Genomic DNA, 18,704 nt, shown 5'->3' on the forward strand with positions numbered 1-18,704 from the left:
CTCTTAATTTCGGCGAAGCAATAGAGCCAAACCAACCTCCGCGCAGAGATTTGACGGGAACCAGCATAGCTGGATCAACTCCCTGCCTTCATAACGAATCACGTGATGGTAGCCTAGCCACATGGTTCAATAATTGTACTGTTGTGATTTTTACTTATTTTTAATAAAGGTAACTATTGTCTAATTATAAACCTAAACGTATACACCGTTTTCAAAATGTAAAAAAAAATAATACTACTTTTCATAATATAATACTTACACCTTAAAAAATCCTACCAAATCTGGGAGGATTTTCTTGTGATGGCAGAGATTTTATCCGGGAGCAAGGAACGACAAATCTGCGTGGAGATTAACCTGGACGATGCGTACAGTTACAAGCTCTGGCTAGGGCATGTTGGAAATCCAGAAAAGCTTATCTGAACTTTGGCTAAGTGCCTTATTAAGCCTAATTGTTCGGCAATTTGCATTTACCATGGTACCTCCACTTAAATGCATCGAAGGAGCAATACTATCGAAACGCGCATGCAATAAAGTCAAATGTTAATGTTGTTTCGCGTAGGACCATATAAATTGACTCGGAGTCAGCTTACAAGAAGGAGCGTCGTTTATTGAAAATGTTACATAATTATATGTTTGATGGAAGTCGAGGACATGCGCATTTACATATAATTTGTGAACATTTGTATAAAGACGAATATAATTCGGATATTCACGCTGAAACTGTTTATCTATAGAAGTAATCTGATTAAAATGGCGAGTGGGTGTATTTATATTTGCTGTTTACATTTGATTTAAAAAAAAACAAACAACGTACATTAAAATACTTGAGTATTTTGTCTGTTAGAAACTTAAAACAACGATATATAGCTTTGAACGGATTTCCATATATGCGCGATATTTATCTAAGAGGTACTAACACAGTTTATTTAATTTGTGCATCTTTCCATTAAAGGATACGCACGTTACTCCATCCATTCAATAATCTTACATTTGTGTTATGAAGCTACTTGTATATGGCTGGTGTAACTAATAGTAAGATGAACGTGTAATGTGTTGATAATCTTCATTCAACAGATTCAGAACAAGAGCGTCCTGACGACTACTTTAAGAACCACCGCATTTGTAGCCGCCCTAATATATGTATTATGACTAGGGCTATAATTTCTATTTACGTTTCTACAGTGTCTACAAATACTACTAGTTCTTTATTATAATAATATTATATTATATTATATTTGATTTTATCACATGCAATACCCTGTTTCCCATGTAATACGGGCAAAAGCCCGTTAATTTGTATCACTTTTCTGAAATACAAAGAGACATTACCTTATAGGGATACAAGTCAAATAATTTCTGCCGTCACCTATTTTCGCGATGGAAAATCATAGAGCGCTGCAGCACATAGACACTTCGACAAGCGCTATATGACACGTAGATGCATTCCTCATGAAATAATACGGCATGGCAGTAATTATTAAGTAGCGAATCGTACTCTATGTTATTGTATTATGATTTTCTACGATCAAAATACGTCTGTTTGCCTCCCTGTGTGACACATCCTGTTTCCCATAATTGAAAATTGCTCTAGATGTTGTTAAGAAAATCATAAAAAAGATAACCCGTCTAAATTATTTGCGTACTTCCGGTTTACAATACCGAATAAGATTAGTTTCGAATTAACTTCTTCAATGAACCCAATATTCTATAGTTAATATTATCCCTTTACATAAATCAACAATTGTTTAAAAGTTTAATTTGTTCACAACATGAACGGCCGCGTTTCTTTCGTCGACAACTATACATGTCTGTGTGACGTCACTGCTTTCGTCAATACGTCATTAAGAAGTAAAAATTGAAATTTACATACTCTGGTGGATGTTTACATTGTTGAAATTTAATTAAAATATTGCGTTTGGTTACATAAAACATTAATCTATATAATAAATATTGCTAAAGATTACCTTTGATAACATGGGAACTGTTTTTTGGCACATACACAATTTCGCCGATTTTAAATTTAAGGTCATTATTATTCAGTCAAACTAATGGAACATAAAAGTTATCATTTAATTAAGTTTTGGAGTTATTTCTTGAGTCAATTCTACGTGATTATTCTAAAGACCCTTTCTTTTGTGATGTATTAAGTTACGTTGTGATTGTAAACAATATTGCATCTCCGACTCATACTCGATCATTTTCGTACCAAACTGTTTCAAACTGTAAAAAATCAAACTGTGCTTTCATACACATTGAAAATAGACTAATTCATTTGTACATTTTATGGATTCTTTTTGATTTTCTTTTAGAAGCTGCTCTGTCAAATGCTGGATTACACACATTCCATGCAACATTCTGCTGAGCACAACTGACTGCGTGCTTTGTACTCAACAACGAAGCAATTCTGGACCTATAAAGCTTAACCGGGACTGAAACATAAGCAATTGTGACTCTGTAATGTTCAACGTTAGTGGACTGTAAAGAAACTGCAATTATTGTGAAGAGACTCTGTGTGTTTGTAAGCAAAAAGAATATACAGCATAACAAATATCAGGTGTGAAAACAATGTGAAAGAATATTGAAATTAACAATTTGCAATCAGGCATGTCAAATGAATTGTTGATATTAAAAATGATAGTTCCCAGGCAGCTCTAGACGTTTTTTTCTGTATTTCTATTACTAGTATTCATTCATAAAATGTATGCCACAATTAAAAAGCACACTCTGTTTAGAGACCATTGTGTTGTCTCATTGTGTGATGATGACTTTGAGTAATACATTGTACATTAAACAATATCTACTAAGTTGTTTTTAAGTATCAGATTTATTGTTTATTATATAAATGAATGTTAATTTTTGCTTAAATATAAATGTGCATAATGCAGTGCCAGTAGCACACTTTGCAATATTTTTATTACAAAAGAGTGTGTTGTACACTTGAACTTATATCTATAATTAATTACCCTTGCCTAAAAATTCATTTGACACACCTGAGACCATGTTGTGTATTACCATTATTATTTTGCACATTCTACTGACACTTTGAAAAAAATGCAAATAAGCGAAAAGCAGAAGTTTAGTCTTGTCAACTGTCTCTGATTAATTTTTTGAAGACCATATAAGAAGCGAACGTGTAGGATACGGTATTCATTTTATTTGATGACTGCTTGTTATTATTTCTTCATAGAAGGCGTACTGGATGAGTGGAGTATTTTATTTGGTTCTACATCTTTGATAAAGTCAACTCATTGACATTTAGTGCCATGACTGAGCGGGTGGTATGAACTTACCGAATATATGCAAACTCATAACAGTGTGTCTAATACTACATGTGTTGTTGCACAGAAACAAGGGCGAGAAGATAAGGGTATAAATTAGGGATGCAAGAGGTTACACAAATTATTAACCGGTTAACCTTTTCCTGTAACCGGTTATTAACCGGTTAACCGAAACGCATTATGTAGTGAAAATGATTTAGAGTACGTAAACAATTATATACCGCTCGAACCGCTCTGTAGAAACAAAAGTAATTTCAAATTTGAAATCGCTTGCGTTGATAGCATGCCATTTTCGTAATATAATGTATTGTATAACTTATTTTAATTATTTTGTAAATGTATGCAATATATTTTATTTATTTTTCCTGTGTAAATGCATAGGAGTACAAAATTAAACAACTACACAATGTTTATTTTCACGTGTTTTTAACTTATTTTTGGTTGGGCCGCTTAAATTACGTTCGCTTCGTATCGCTCACAAAAATGGTGTGTTCCTTTGTTCATTCTGTTTTAATTTTCGAAACTCAAATTGGCTAAATATAGAGATGTGTTTTCCCTTTCAATTCGACGTAAAGTGGGTCATGCGTGTTAAACGAATCCGCATCTCTTCTTATTCGATACTTGCATATTTTGTTGTTTGCATTTAAGCGTTTGAAGCCGAAGTAGTATCGTTTGATTTTTATTATACAATTAAAATATGTGGGTAAAATGAAGGACACGAATTAATTTAATTTTAATTTAATTTAATTTAATTAATTTTGCACGATATGTAAGTTGAATGTTTACTATAATCAGTACATTTATTTAATAGCAAAGTAACTCAGTATAATGATCTCAAATACTGATAGTTACGTATGTTTGTTAACGTACCATAGCGCGCAAATTTTAAGCAATTACACAAATACTAAATTTAATGGTTTTATTTTGTAAATAATTTAAATTGATGTTTAATTATTTGGACGGTAATGGTGGAATAATTGGAAGTAAATTATCATACTGATATTAATTTTTGATAAACAAAAGGACGGTACCTCGTCAAAATTTTAACTACGAATGCAATTCTTGATAAAATTGTTAGTTATAAACACGGTATTTTCGCGAGCAATCAGTGTTGGATATTTGTAAACAAAACATAATAATAAGCCGTCCAATGTATCAACTGTTTGTATCGCGAGTTCAATAAACGTGTCAATTTCGTCTTCGCTAATAGCTCCCACTCACCGCAGTTCGCTAGTTTAATTTCAGCGAGTCAAAAAAACAATAGTGTCGGTTATCAAAACGTACGGCCTATTTGTTATCACAAAGGTATTGATTAATTGCTTTATTACTTTCATTGTTGACACGTTATTTTGTAATTGTATGTCCTCTTTATACAGATATAAGAAAAATGTATATTAACAAATTCTATTATAACCGACCTAGTATGCATAAATTTATTCTTTTGTTAACAAATAATAAAACCAAAGTCCTAAATAAACTCGCGATATATTGTAAAAATGCTTTTAAAATGAGAACTGATACATTGAATGCAAACGTTGAGTAATTCGATGGCCTTAGTGCATTTTTAACACCTTTTTATGTACTGGTTTGGTCACTTTCGCATTACTATGCATGTGCTTATTGCTTATATATTGTCAGTTTTGTATATGTAACGATGAACTGTCAATGTTCAAGTTATATGAATAAACTATCTGTTCTGTTCTGTTCTGTTATTTATAACCGTCGATGGTGCGGCATGTTGTTCTAACTAGTCGCCAGCGCAAGTTGGCAGTATGTCACGCGAAAAAAAGTAAAATTATACGAATTATTCCATGAAAAAAACATAATCAAATATTTTTTTCCAGGTTAACCTTTTCCCGAAAACGTAACCGGTTAACTGGTCGTTTCGGTAGGTTAACCGGTTAACCGATTCATCTCTTGCATCCCTAGTATAAATGAACATACCGAATGTGTTATTTTGTTTATGAGCTTGAACATACAAAAACTTGACTTTAATCAATTGGGATGTACATGCAGTTTAATAATCGGGTTGTTATTTTATAATCATATTCATGTGGAAACTGCCTCATTCAAATGCAATACGCAGCTGCTGTCTATATGTTTAATGAAACATTCCATAATGACTGAATATCTTTACTTTCAAAACATGAAAATGAATTAAATGAAATTAAAATAAATGAAATAATGTAATTAAATTCAGGTGAAAAATATTTGATTATATTTTATTGAAATATGGTTTGGTAAATTATTTACTGGTAAAACAATTCTTGTTGATAACAGTAAATTCGTGATAATAAGTATGGTGTTGCTTATTTTTTGTCTCACACATAAAGTGACAGGTACACTCATATATTTAGCGTTAAGCTTATGATGTGGGTCTTCATCATAAACCTACATTTTTGCTACTAGTATTTTCTCCTTAGCACCAACCTAGTAATGTTCAATCTGTGTATGCCATAAGCCATAGTTTTTTTACCAACTGTTAATTCCTGAGGATTCAGAAAAATACAAAAAGTTTACCACATTTCATGACATAAGCTCTAACAGTGCGGAAGATATGCAAAGAGTATTGTGTCCAAAGCCAAAGGTGATATTTCTGCTCTGTGTAATTTTGCGCAGTGAATGAGGTCTATGCACTTCCTTCAAGATAGACGCAAACACTCCCGCAAGCATTGTTGTATTTATATGTTTATTACCATTAATTAAGTACAAAAAGTTTTTCATTTACATATGCAGGGGATACATTTACGTTGTCGATGATTTAGACATGGGACGAAAATAATGAAGTACGGCACCTTTCTTTTTTATGCTTAAGTTAAATAAAATCGTTTTAGAAATAATCTCGCCCTAAAACATAAATGGCAACCCTGCATATGGAAAACATCAATAAAACACAGTTTCGCGAGATTTTTTTTTTTTAAATTCTATTATTGTTTTGAAAAATGGAAACAAAAAATGAAATACATGTTTAAGAGTTTGAAAACAGTACAAGGGGTTACTATACAAAAAGCATAGCTTCATAAATTTGTTTAAGATTTAAACAAATTATATTTTATTACTTTGCTAAATTACATATTGTTTTGTAAAGAAATTGAATGTTTTGTTGCATGATATAAAATCACAAATAAGGATTTGAATTGGAATACCTTGCAATCAAGAAGACAACAAGCTAGACTCATTTTGTTCTATAAAATAGTATATAATCATGTTGATGTCAATCCCCTTCACTATCTCACTCCATACATTAGACACTGACGCCATCACCATCACATGGCATACCAAATACAATGTACCACCAAGTACAGCTGATTACCACAATTTTTCGTTCTTTCCAAGAACAGTTGTACAATGGAACACACTTCCATCTTATGTAGTCAGCGCTGATACGATCCCTGGATTTAAATCAGTGCTGTCTACATCAGTGTTCCTTCCTTAGATCACATGATTCTGCTTTTATCCTGTTTTTAACCCGACTAATATTCTCACCACATGCACAGTTGTATATGTATATATTTAAGTCTTAAGGTCTTAAGGTGTTAGGTTTTGCACCTTTTTTACCACTGTTGATAGGATTTTCCTGAGTGGATTGAGTAGCTCGGAAAACCTATCAATCTATTTCTTTTTAACCCCCCACACATGGCCATAATGTATCAGTATTGAACATAGCCATTATTATAAAAGAAGAAGAAGAAGATAATGTGCAGACATATATTACCCGTGTTATCTTTAACAAACATCAAATAAGCTTTGGCCCGTAAATTAGGTAGCACCTATAATTATATTACAACCATTACATTTTTTTATTACACATGTGTAATACAACATTTTTAAGCGTTTTCATTGGCTTAGTTTTCGTTTATTTACCAATCGCATTTTGTTTTTTTGCTGAAATGACGTTGCAATGTCAAATGACGTCATGAAATGTAAACAACATTCTGGATTTATCATAATGTTTGCGTAAATATTTATTTAGTTTGCTAATTTAAAGGCATGTGATAAAAAAAGATCTGATACTCGTTGTCATATCATATCATATTTTATTAAACGAGTCCAGGAAATCCGTTAGTAAGCTCGCAAAATAGTAACAAAATGACGTCGCGAGCGGGCCGTTATTCGTATCTAGCGGGCCAATATAAATTATATCAGCCCTAGGGCCGATTTTTCATATCAGAAAAGAATGGGATCGCGCGGCTAATACTGAACAATATGGCGTCCACATTCAGTTTTAGCCATAAAGAAGTAAAACATCATTTACTGGTTATTGTTTTACTTACCGAAGTTGTGTTATAACCATGTTTATTTTCGTAAAATTTAATTTGCTTCCATGACGAAGTAAATTTTTTGACACATTTCTTCATCGCCATCCATCTTTTCCATTTAAAAGGACTGGATGTAAGCAAACAATTCTTTAAGGATAGACATTCTTTGATCGACTGACAAAGGAAGAACGTATTCATCAAAGAAATTAGCCTTTTAATTCAACATCGATTTCCTTCAAACAGTTAAAGAACCATTCACTGACGCTTATCTTAAGTTAAGGCATAATCCATCAATTGTTCAATAAAACATCGCGTTATTCGAGTCGACATTTTAACGAAATCGAAAATGCAGTCTCACCAGTTTCATTCCAGTTTTATATCCCAACACTGTTATTCACATTCATAATATTATATTAATCCATCGTAAACACACACACTAATCGTTCGATGCTTAACAAAATATTTAACTGTTAGGAAATAAAACACTCCAAGTCCGATTTGTTGTTGTCCTAAAATCCATAGAGTCTAGGTAGTTTCGTCATTGAAATGACGTCACATGAGGTACGTCATAAACTGCGTAATCAATTGAATGAAAATAAATGTACGGAGAGCTGTTTCTGTATAAATTTTCGTGAAGGACTAAAAATAGTATGATATGTGATATAAAAGATAACACACGACAGAGCTGGGCCGGGCGTCTACAATCGGCCCTTGCCGAAAAATGGCCCTCGGGAAAAAGGCCCTCGGGCCGTTATGTCGGCAGCGGGCCGATTATAGACGCCCGGCCCAGCTCTGCCGTGTGTTATTGTCTAATTATATTATATTATATTTTATTATAACAATTTGCTATCCAAATCCTTGCACTATTTTATAACAGAACAGTCAGTTGTAGAAACCTATATAACATCCCGATTCTAAGTAGTACACCGTTTCCATCGAAAACAACGGAACGACATTCTCTGGTCAATTTGTTGACATCAGTAACGACGAGTACGACGTCGGCGTCATCCACGATTGGGATCCACCGAACTTCAAGGTTCAGTTATCACGAGAATATCGTGTTTGCTAAAATAGAACCGCCCTGTTGATGTCTGTATGTAATTGAAAAATAAAATAATCCTATTTTTAGATTACTGTCGACAGAGGATATAGGGTATGTAAGTCTCGTCATGTGACCACCGATATTTCACGAGATCTCCAACTTCCGGGTACATACAAAAAATCAGAATGGCTATATCAATAATGTACTGGTCTAACTACGTTGAATCGCATGTTACATTAAGTCGAAAGAGTGAAGCATCGGTTGAAAGCGACAGGGTATTGAAATTCTTTATGGACGAACTGCGTGTAATCCGTGCCAGCGTCCAGGCTTCGATGAAAAATACATCATGTAATGTTACGGTTAGTTATATACATCCGAATTACTATGACAAAGTAAAATGTTAATCGTACTCGTAATGGTTTAAACACTATTTATTTTCTCATTCTGATTTTTTTCTATATTTTTCATTAGATTCACCTTGAACCAGAGGACAATGGCGTGATACAATCATCGACATGTCAGTGTCCAATGAGGGAATTCAAATGTCATCATGTGGCTGCTGCTTTACTGTTTGGGTAATGCATAAAATTACATATATTTGTATTGTTTATGTTTTAAACATGCTGTAAATATACTCAGAGAAAATAATTATCTGTTTACTTTTCATGATACTTTTTTCAGCTAACAATTTCGTTTGTAAGTTTTTCATAATCAACATAAATATCCTCACAGGGAATGTAGAAGCAAATGCTTATGTGTTACTATAAGTATTAAGTATGTCTTGTATGTATAAAAGCTTTTAAAAGTTGTTATTAAATTAATTCATGATACAGATACAAGAGAGCGAGCAAAACTGACATCAAGTGTTCCTGGATCAAGCGTCCGAAATCCGCACCACCCAAGAAAACTGTGACGATGGCGGAAATGTATCCACCAAATCAGCCTGGATACAGGTAAAGAGCAAAAGAATTTTAAAATGATTAAACAAAATGTCATCTCAAAGCTGTTGTTTTGAAATAATAAAATTGTGTACTTTATATTATTCGTTTTCGAACCATCCTAGATCTATTCATTCACTCATGAGAATAATTGTTTTCATAATTATTTTTTAATGCAATGTACCTTTTTTTACTCGTTACTCAGGGCTCTAAACAGATCTGTCTCAGATGATGACAGAACTTTTATTTATAAACAACTTGGACAGTTGGGTCGCTTTACAGGTTCGCATAAGTGGTCCCTGTTAGAATGTTTTGTTCCTGTTATCATGATTTTTTTCCTGTTAGCATTTTTGGTTACTGTTGAGCGGTTCCAGTTAGTATGAGTATTTCAGGTATGTGCGTTTGAATATATATGTATATGTTAAGCAATAATTTTCACGCAAAAAAATTATGCTGTACAAATAGTGAGATATTACTTATTAAGCTATCTCATTGGCAATAATGTAGTTGTGATAGTATGACTTATAAATAATAATTCCAAAAAATCCTTGGTTTGTCAAAAATTATCAATACCACATGGTCTTGTTTATTTAAAAAAAATCATGAGCATTATTTTAATGGTCTTTTGCTAATATTTGACCTGTTCTTTTTTATGTTTAAAGCTCTGCATTGGATTATGGCAGAGGAGCCACAGACACCGGATGTACCAGTGCCTCTCCTGGATGACTTGATGATCCATCCTGATTATCTGGGAGCTGAGGACCCCCGCACATGGCTGAGACGACAGTTGCTGGTGTCGCACGAAAAGGTCAACCAAACAGCTGCAGCAACTATTGGACAGAGGGAAAATGCCTTATAGGCAGCTGTTCGCAAGTTGAGATTTACCGCCTCTAACTTCGGACATATCTTGTCAGCGTTTGACAAAAAAAAGTAAGTGCTAGTACATATTGCTATATTTTTAATATATATGACGCACATGTCTTCATTTTATGTGAGTTAATATAAATTTAAACTGGGTGGTCAATATGAACTTCTGATATATGTTTCTCGACATTAAAAAATAGACTTGCTTTACTTTTTCTGCCATGTTTTAATGCATTGCAGTTACTTATGTTTGATTGGTCATTGTCGGCTCGGGTACTACTTACATGTACCCCGGGTACTCTTAAGTATACTTGCATGTACCCCGGGTACGGTAAATATACTTAAACATACCCGGGAATTCGAACGCTAAATCGTGCGTTGTTGACTATTTTTGTTAAATTAATTATGTTAACATAAGTGTCTATTTTCTGTTAAATGGCCTATATATCATCGAAACTCATACTCAAAAAGCATGGTGATGTAGTGTTTTTTTAAACCCATTTATGCCTAGTGGATTCTCCCACCCTTCTAAGTTGGATCAATTTATTTCCAAAATTAGGGATGTTTAGTATATTTATTTCTATATTAAGAACAATTCTTACAGAAATTCATTTAAGCAAACAGCGTAGGCCCAGATGAGACGCCGCATCATGCGGCGTCTCATCTGGGTTTACGCTGTTTGCAATGTCCTCTTTTCAGGACGCTAGACATGAATGGGTTAAAGAGAAGTTTGTTTAAGATAAACAATATCGTTAACGGTATCGGTAGCATTTATGACGACAACAGATTTTGGGCGGGAAAACAACTCGGGTACAGTCTAATATAGCCTGGGTATTTTTAAGTATATTTACCGTACCCGGGGTACATATATGTATACTTAAGAGTACCCAGGGTACATGTAAGTAGTACCCGAGCCGACAATGACCAATCAAGTGTTACTTATACTGTTGTTTAATGTAAATAAACATACAAGATAAATAAGTGTTTGTATATGTTTTTCAAGACTGACAGTGTCCTTGAAAAAAAGACTTCTGAGCGCGTATAACCTGGAAAAAAGCGCACCTGTGCAGTGGGGGGGGGGTAACACATGAGCAGGTGTTTATAGCTGAATACTGTAAGGTTGGAGGAGTCGCTGTACGCTCGACAGGCAAGTGAAAAATGTGTTTTTTATAAGTTTGAATTGATCTTCAGTTGTAATAGAATTTCATAATGTGCTAATTCTGCTGTTAATGCAGTTATGCTTTGTAATAAAATTAGTTTTTAAGGTCATATCTTATGTTCTATCATTTTATTACAGGAATTTGGCTGCACGAGTCTGGTGTCTTGGGTGCATCACCAGATGGTTTTGTCGAAGGCGTGTTTAGGGGTATAGTTCATCAACAACATGGACAAGCAACATGTAGTGCAGACATCATAGAAGTAAAGTGCCCCTACACTGCCAGAGACATGACTATCCAGGAGGCGTGTTCATCCATCAAGGATTTCTACCTAGGTAAAACTATTATTTCTACATTTTCAATGTTGTAATGCATATTGATATAGTATAAACAATTAAAAAATATGCATCAATTACCCATTGTGCATACAACGTGCAATTACATCCGTTCCTATAATTGAAATCAGTGTGATGTAAAAGATGGTCTTGCTTTTACAATCTCTTTATGTATATAACACTACTACAGGGATTTCAATAGATTTGTGTAAACCAGGAGTCAAATTACCCCATGCTTGACTTTTTCGGGGGTCAAATAAAATAATCAGGGGTCAAAAAATGAAGTTATCTGTTCCTGAATAATTTTTATATAGTCTGTAAATGTTGTTTTGCATATACTAAAATGAAATACTATGCAAACAATAATTGTATGATAAGAAATATATTTTGGAGTTAGTTTCTTTGTAAATTTTGTGTCAAAATAATGCTATGCAGATTATTTGCAGGAGTCGAAAGACCATTAATTTCAAAATCAAAAGCATAAAAAAGCATGATTGTGCTTCAATTGAAATTCCTGCTACTAGGTGACAATTGCCTTATTACACATGGTTGCATACTCATTTCAGATCAATCTTCTGATGGACAGCTTTCCCTCAAGCAAGCCCACAACTACTGGCATCAGATTCAAGGACAGCTACACATAACGGGAACTAATACATGCGATCTTGTTGTGTGGACAAATAAAGACTTGCAAGTGATCAGAATAGCAAAGGATCATTTGTGGTCGGTCAATCTGTCAAAAATGATTTTTATTTTTCGAGCTTTTTACCATCACTATACGAATAAAGGTTACATTAAATCTGAGATGTTATTACTCCAGGACTCCAGGGGTCAGTGGTTCGACCCCAGTTGAGGACTACACCTTTTGTTTTTATTCATCTTTTTGTAACTGGAGCTTTTTAGATCCAAAGTTTACATTTATCAATGTTAAAGCATTGAATGGCAAACTTCAACACGTGCCAAAATCTGTGAAAGGCCCCTTTGATGAAATATGTTAATACATGTACTACCAATTAGTTGGTTATTTATATATTGTTTATATAAAGATAAATGAACCATTTTGTGACAGTACAGGTATTCTTTAATTCTACATTTGCAGCAGAATGTTGTTTTTATGTCCCCCACCACTATATTGGGGGACATGTTGTTTTTGCCCTGTCTGTTGGTTGGTTGGTTTGTTTGTGCAAACTTTAACATTTGCCATAACTTTTGCAATATTGAAGATATCAACTTCATATTTGACATGTATGTGTATCTCATGGAGTTGCACATTTTGAGTGGTGAAAGGTCAAGGTCATACTTCAGGGTCAAATAAATGGGGACATAGTGTTTCACAAACACATCGCTTGTTTTCATTTGTTCATGTCGTAAGTAATGCATGCTTTTCAACAGCAGCTTTATCATGGTCAACTGAGTTGCCATAATCAATAAAATGTAATTGTTTTTATTTGGTTCTTTGTGTTTTATGCCCCCCGATAGGGTTGAATATACCAGTCATACTTTCCATCTGTTAGATGTTTATGAAATGCAAATACAGAACAACAACCAAATGTGCATGATTTGTGATTTAAACAATACACACAAAAATTCATAAAAATACAAACATTCCATATACAATCGGCATAAGCATATGCTAAAATTAGAAATACAAACTATGCCTCCGATAGGGTGGAATATACCAGTCATACTTTCTGTCTGTTAGATGTTTATGGAATAAAAATACAGAACAACCAAATGTGCATGATTTGTGATTTAAACAATACACACACAAATTCACAGGCATAAAAGCATTCCATATAAAATTGGCATAAACATATGCTAAAATTAGAAATACAAATTGCCAACTGAAATGTAATAACCATTCCTTTGCACTGTCTTCAGAGTGTTTGAAGAGGTTCGCTCCTTTCAACTACTATGCTAGCTAGACTGAAACTTGCCTCAGCAAAGAGGATCAACTCTTTATGGCACATACAAGTCACAACTAAATCCATTCTTTTTACAAAAAGATTAAGGAATACAGCATCATATACACGAAATATTGTTTGAAGGAATTTTACAGGTACACAAAGTAATCCAAGTAGTTTTCATCCGATCTTCACCAAACTTGGTCAGAAGTTGTATCTAGATGATGTCTAGATCAAGTTTGAATATGGGTTATTCCGGATCAAAAACTAGGTCATTGGGCCATTTAGTGCGTTTTAAACATTCAGCATGTTGTCTGCTCTCTAATTCAAGTAGTTTTCATCCAATATCTTTACCAAACTTGGTCAGAAGTTTCATGATCTCTACGCCAAGTTTGAATATGGGCCATGCTGAGCCAAAAACTAGGTCATATGGTCACTTAGTGCGTTATTTAACATTCAGCATGATGTCCGCTCTCTTATTCAAGTAGTTTTCATCCGATCTTCACCATACTTGGTCAGAAGTTTTTTCTATATGATGTGTAGGTCAAGTTCGAACATGGGCCGTGCCGGGTCAAAAACTCGGTCATTGGGTCACTTTTACTGTGACAAAGCTCTAGTTTGAATCAATTTCATATTTATCTGCTATTTCCTTTAAAAGAGGAGCCTGAAGATTGACAAGACAACAACACAATTGAAAAATTTTCGTCGATAAATGTCTGTATTGTGCAGGAATATGATCTAAAATATCATAATTTTTTATCCTTTCATTTGCCCTTTCTACATGAATTCGGCTCCTTCCAATTTTAAAGCAAAGTAAAGCTTCCTCTTTTGTGAAATGACCTTTACTAGAAAGAAAAGGAGGAATGTTTAAAGAAACTCCAACAGGAAGATTATCAAAAATATTGAAGCCCTTATCAGCCAAAATCAAGTCACCTGGTTTAAGTTGCTCTAATATTTTCGAGTGATCAACAATAGCTGCATCTGATGTAGAGCCTGGATAAAGATCTGAACAAAAAACTAATGCACCATTTGGAGCAACACATGTAACAGCTTTTACAGTATGTCTACTTTTATAATTACTATAAGAAAGTGTTTGATGGTTCATGTTACAAGGAACATCCTGCACAATTTCTGTAGCATCCATTGCAATTCTTGCAGAACTAAAGTCTTCAAATGACTTCGACATGGATCCCTTGCATTTGAGTTGGCTTGGAATTCCTACTTTAATTATAATTCCTTCAAACAATATTTCATGAAGCACAGAAATATATGTATTTATAATGTTCGAAACAGTTCCTCTGCTTGTATCGAATCTAACTGCCAAATCTAAGTCCTTACAATTCAGACGTAATTTCATAAGGGTGATTAATAGTTGATCCTCTAGGCTGAAGCAGGCTACAGTCCAGCCAGCATAGTAGTTGAAAGGAGCTAACCTCTTCAGAACACCCACCAGGACTTGGAAGACATCGACAGGAAAAGATGTGTATAGCAGCATCTGAAATAAAACAGTGTGACATGAACATATTGAGTTGTGAGTGAGCAATGTTTTAACTGCAGTAGGAAATAAAAAGGATTAGAAATGATATACAAAAAAAGCTTTTTAATGCAATCAACATTACATTTGTACTCCACTGACTTTATTCCATATTTTGTGTAACAAAAAATCATTCGGATTCAGTGATATAATTATTCTATATGTTCCAACTTAAAAAGAAAAACAATTAGCTTATAATTATACACTTATAAGTATACAAGAGATGTGTTCATCAGAAACACAATGCCCCCTACTGTGCCGCTTTGAAATATTTTATTTATTTTTTACCTTTGACCTTGAAGGATGACCTTGACCTTGAACTTCCACCACTCAAAATGTGCAGCTTCATAAGATACACATGCATGCCAAATATCAAGTTGCTATCTTCAATATTGGAAAAGTTATGGCCAACGTTTAATTAGTTTTTTTCGGAAGGACGGACAGACTGACATACTGACTGACGGACAGTTCAACTGCTATATGCCACCCTACCGGGGGCATAATAAAAGTCATTCATACACTTGTGCACAGTATCGAAATGATGGATTGTACCGAATTGCAAATGGAACAACAATTACAAAAAAAGAAACTTGTATTTTAACCAGAATGAATGAATGATATATTTTGTTATGTATTTTTTCATTGAGTACATTTTACAAGTATAAAAACAAATACCTTATCATTGTCACCAATAATGTCCTGAACCGACATTTTGGATGGGCGCAATTTAATACGGCCAAGTTCACCCTCTAGACGGGCTATCTCCCTTTCTAACTCTTGAACTGCAAATAAAAAATAATGAAAACTTTTATTATTAAAATGTTGCTGTATATTGAATGTAAATCAGTAATTTTTACACCCAAGTCCTGCATCCTGTAATCACAAAAACCTCTAGAGATGCAAAGTTTCGAATTATGTGAGTCAGAAAAATGCATTGAAATTTCTAAAAAAATGATATCGTTTAATCATTGGACTCATTCTTTCATTTCTGGGGCTCATAGATTTGCCAGTTATTGAGTCCCAGGACTCAGATTAGAAAATGTGTAAAAAAATATCACTTGTCACGAACACTGTATTATGTGAATTTGGAATAAGACATCAAACTGGAAATGGATATCCTTTTAGTGATTTTCTCAAACAAAACTAATCATTTAAGATCTGAATTTATTTTATCAATACTTCAAGCTTTAAAAGCAGTTTTCCATGACTTTTTCATTAACAGTGATTGTATTTTCATCATTTTCACTGTATTTTAAAACTGTGTTCATGCGCGGCATGGACACAGTCTTATTTTATGAGGATTATAATAAAAAGTCATAAAAAATCCAGTTTTGTAGTAAAATCAATTTAAATGAAGCTATTATATATGCAAGTATCTATTTTAATCATAAATTGTCAAACTAAATAAATACAACATGTAAAACTGTATATTATGCACAGTTGAAAAAACACAATTTATTCCCAAGTTGATGTCTTATTCCAACTTCACATAATAGAGTGTTCGTGTGAATATTAAAGTAAGCATAATTGAAAAAATTCTGTAGCATACTAGATTTTGTTGGTAGTTCAGCATCAATGTCATCATAAGCCCTGTAGTCATGCGTGTAATAATTATGGTCCTGGGAAATTGTAGTAACATCTACTGGTATGCTTTCTTTCACATCTTCTCTTTTCTTCAACTTCGGCCTTTTGCATCTGTTGTAAGAAAATAATTAATATAGCAAAAACTGAAACTGAAGAAACCTTATCAGAAGATAAATTATTGTTATTATCCACTTCTTTTATAACAGAATACCAACTATAAACATAAAATAAGGACATCTGGGATCAGCACCATTGAATGGTCAATGTTAACCATGATTTAATACTGTTTTTTATAAACATATACTTAGTACATTCTACTACAAATTCTTTACTCAAATTTAAACTGTTTAATACAAATTTAATTTGCTTATGTTAAAAAACAACAACAAAAATATAACATGTTATTATAAATATTCTACAATTTTTACTATGATATTTAAAACAAGATATGTGTTTGTCGGAAACACCATGTCCCCTTTTGCGCCGCTTTGAAGCTATATATTTGACCTTTGACCTTGAAGGATGATCTTGACCTTTCACCATTCAAAATGTGCAACTCCATGAGATACACATGCATGCCAAATATCAAGTTGCTATCTTTAATATAGCAAAAGTTATTGCAAAATGATAAAGTTGGCGCAAACCAACCAACAGACCAACAGACCAACCAACCAACCAACAGACAGGGCAAAAACAATATGTCTCCAACTATAGTGGTGGTGGACATAATAAAAACAAAAAGTTAACTTGAACAATATTTTGTTCCGTGTATAATTTTAGTACTTTAACAATATTTTGTTCCGTATATAATTTTAGTAATTTACCTTTTAGGTGTGTTCATTTCTTGGAAATGTAGATCTTTCTTCTGGTAATCAAAAATGGTTGGGCCATTTTCTTTCTTGCCATCTACAAAATGACAACTGCATATCCGATCATTCCCGTTGACATCTCTGTCCGCTCGTCTAGAAATAATTAATTTCGTTTTCATTACGTATGATATTGGTGTAAATAATATCTGCAACATTCCATTTGATATAATCTTTAAATAAATTATAATGTCATAAAATGTGTTTTCTTGTTAATGGATACATGTTATACCAATCAATTCACTAAATAAACTTAGCCGTCTTTGATTCAAAACATATGCTTCAAACTTGATACTTACTCTACAAATATAAATGTTTAATGTATGTAAACAAAAAAGTTGGCGTAAACAATCCGAAACGTATCATATCCGAAAGCGTTCACACTCGTCAAGGGTAAACAAACTGGTTTGTGATTGTGCAAACAAAATCACTATACTTGCATCTATCAACCCATTTCTTCTTCTCCTTTGGGTTTATGGGGAACCTGAACAGACTACAGGTTCCATTGTCCCCAGTCCTGTGCACACAATGAATGGCAAAGCAATAGACCATTTCAATGCTATAGCTGATGTACCCGGAAGTTCAAAAGCGAAAATGAAAGTAAACGAGACTTACATACCCTATTGCAGAATCTGTGGTGCAATAAAATACATGTAGACATTGAATTTACTGATTATAAATACCCTTAATCGTCACAACACATTTCAACAATTTCGTATTCCAAGATATTGGCAAATACTTTTTGAAAAGGATTAGACTCTTCATTTTACCTATTTATAAATAAAACTTATTATTTAGTATAATTTCACATGACCAATCTAATTAACAATATTACGAACCTGAAATGAAACCATTATTCAGAGCGAAGAAACACATATCTAATGTGGTAAAACTTAAATTAATGGTTAAATAATTAATACGTTATTGTTCATCTGAAATAACA

The 18,704-nt window shown here is 33.4% G+C and overlaps 1 protein-coding gene and 1 pseudogene across 1 annotated transcript; one reads left to right on the top strand and one right to left on the bottom strand.

Moving 5' to 3' along the window:
- The first annotated feature begins 8,764 nt into the window (after positions 1–8,764).
- Positions 8,765–13,320, top strand: LOC127856552 (uncharacterized; annotated as a pseudogene).
- A 175-nt stretch (positions 13,321–13,495) lies between these two features.
- On the bottom strand, positions 13,496–17,888 carry LOC127854574 (uncharacterized). The gene is made up of 4 exons (XM_052389637.1): positions 17,720–17,888; positions 16,861–17,006; positions 15,987–16,093; positions 13,496–15,272 (listed from the first exon to the last, which is right to left on the bottom strand). Exons 1-4 carry the CDS (start codon positions 17,881–17,883, stop codon positions 14,391–14,393), a joined length of 1,299 nt encoding a protein of 432 aa, XP_052245597.1. The 5' UTR covers positions 17,884–17,888; the 3' UTR covers positions 13,496–14,390.
- Between the last annotated feature and the right edge of the window lie 816 nt (positions 17,889–18,704).

The sequence above is a fragment of the Dreissena polymorpha genome, chromosome 13, assembly GCF_020536995.1.
Source record: "Dreissena polymorpha isolate Duluth1 chromosome 13, UMN_Dpol_1.0, whole genome shotgun sequence".
Classification (NCBI taxonomy): Eukaryota; Metazoa; Mollusca; class Bivalvia; order Myida; family Dreissenidae; genus Dreissena; species Dreissena polymorpha.

Coding starts and splice junctions, on each gene's coding strand:
- LOC127854574 (XM_052389637.1), bottom strand. CDS start 17,883: ATGAAAACGAAATTAATTATTTCTAGACGAGCGGACAGAGATGTCAAC. Junction 17,007..17,719: donor GAAATGAACACACCTAAAAG/GTAAATTACTAA, acceptor TTCTTACAACAG/ATGCAAAAGGCCGAAGTTGA. Junction 16,094..16,860: donor TGAACTACCAACAAAATCTA/GTATGCTACAGA, acceptor TTTTATTTGCAG/TTCAAGAGTTAGAAAGGGAG.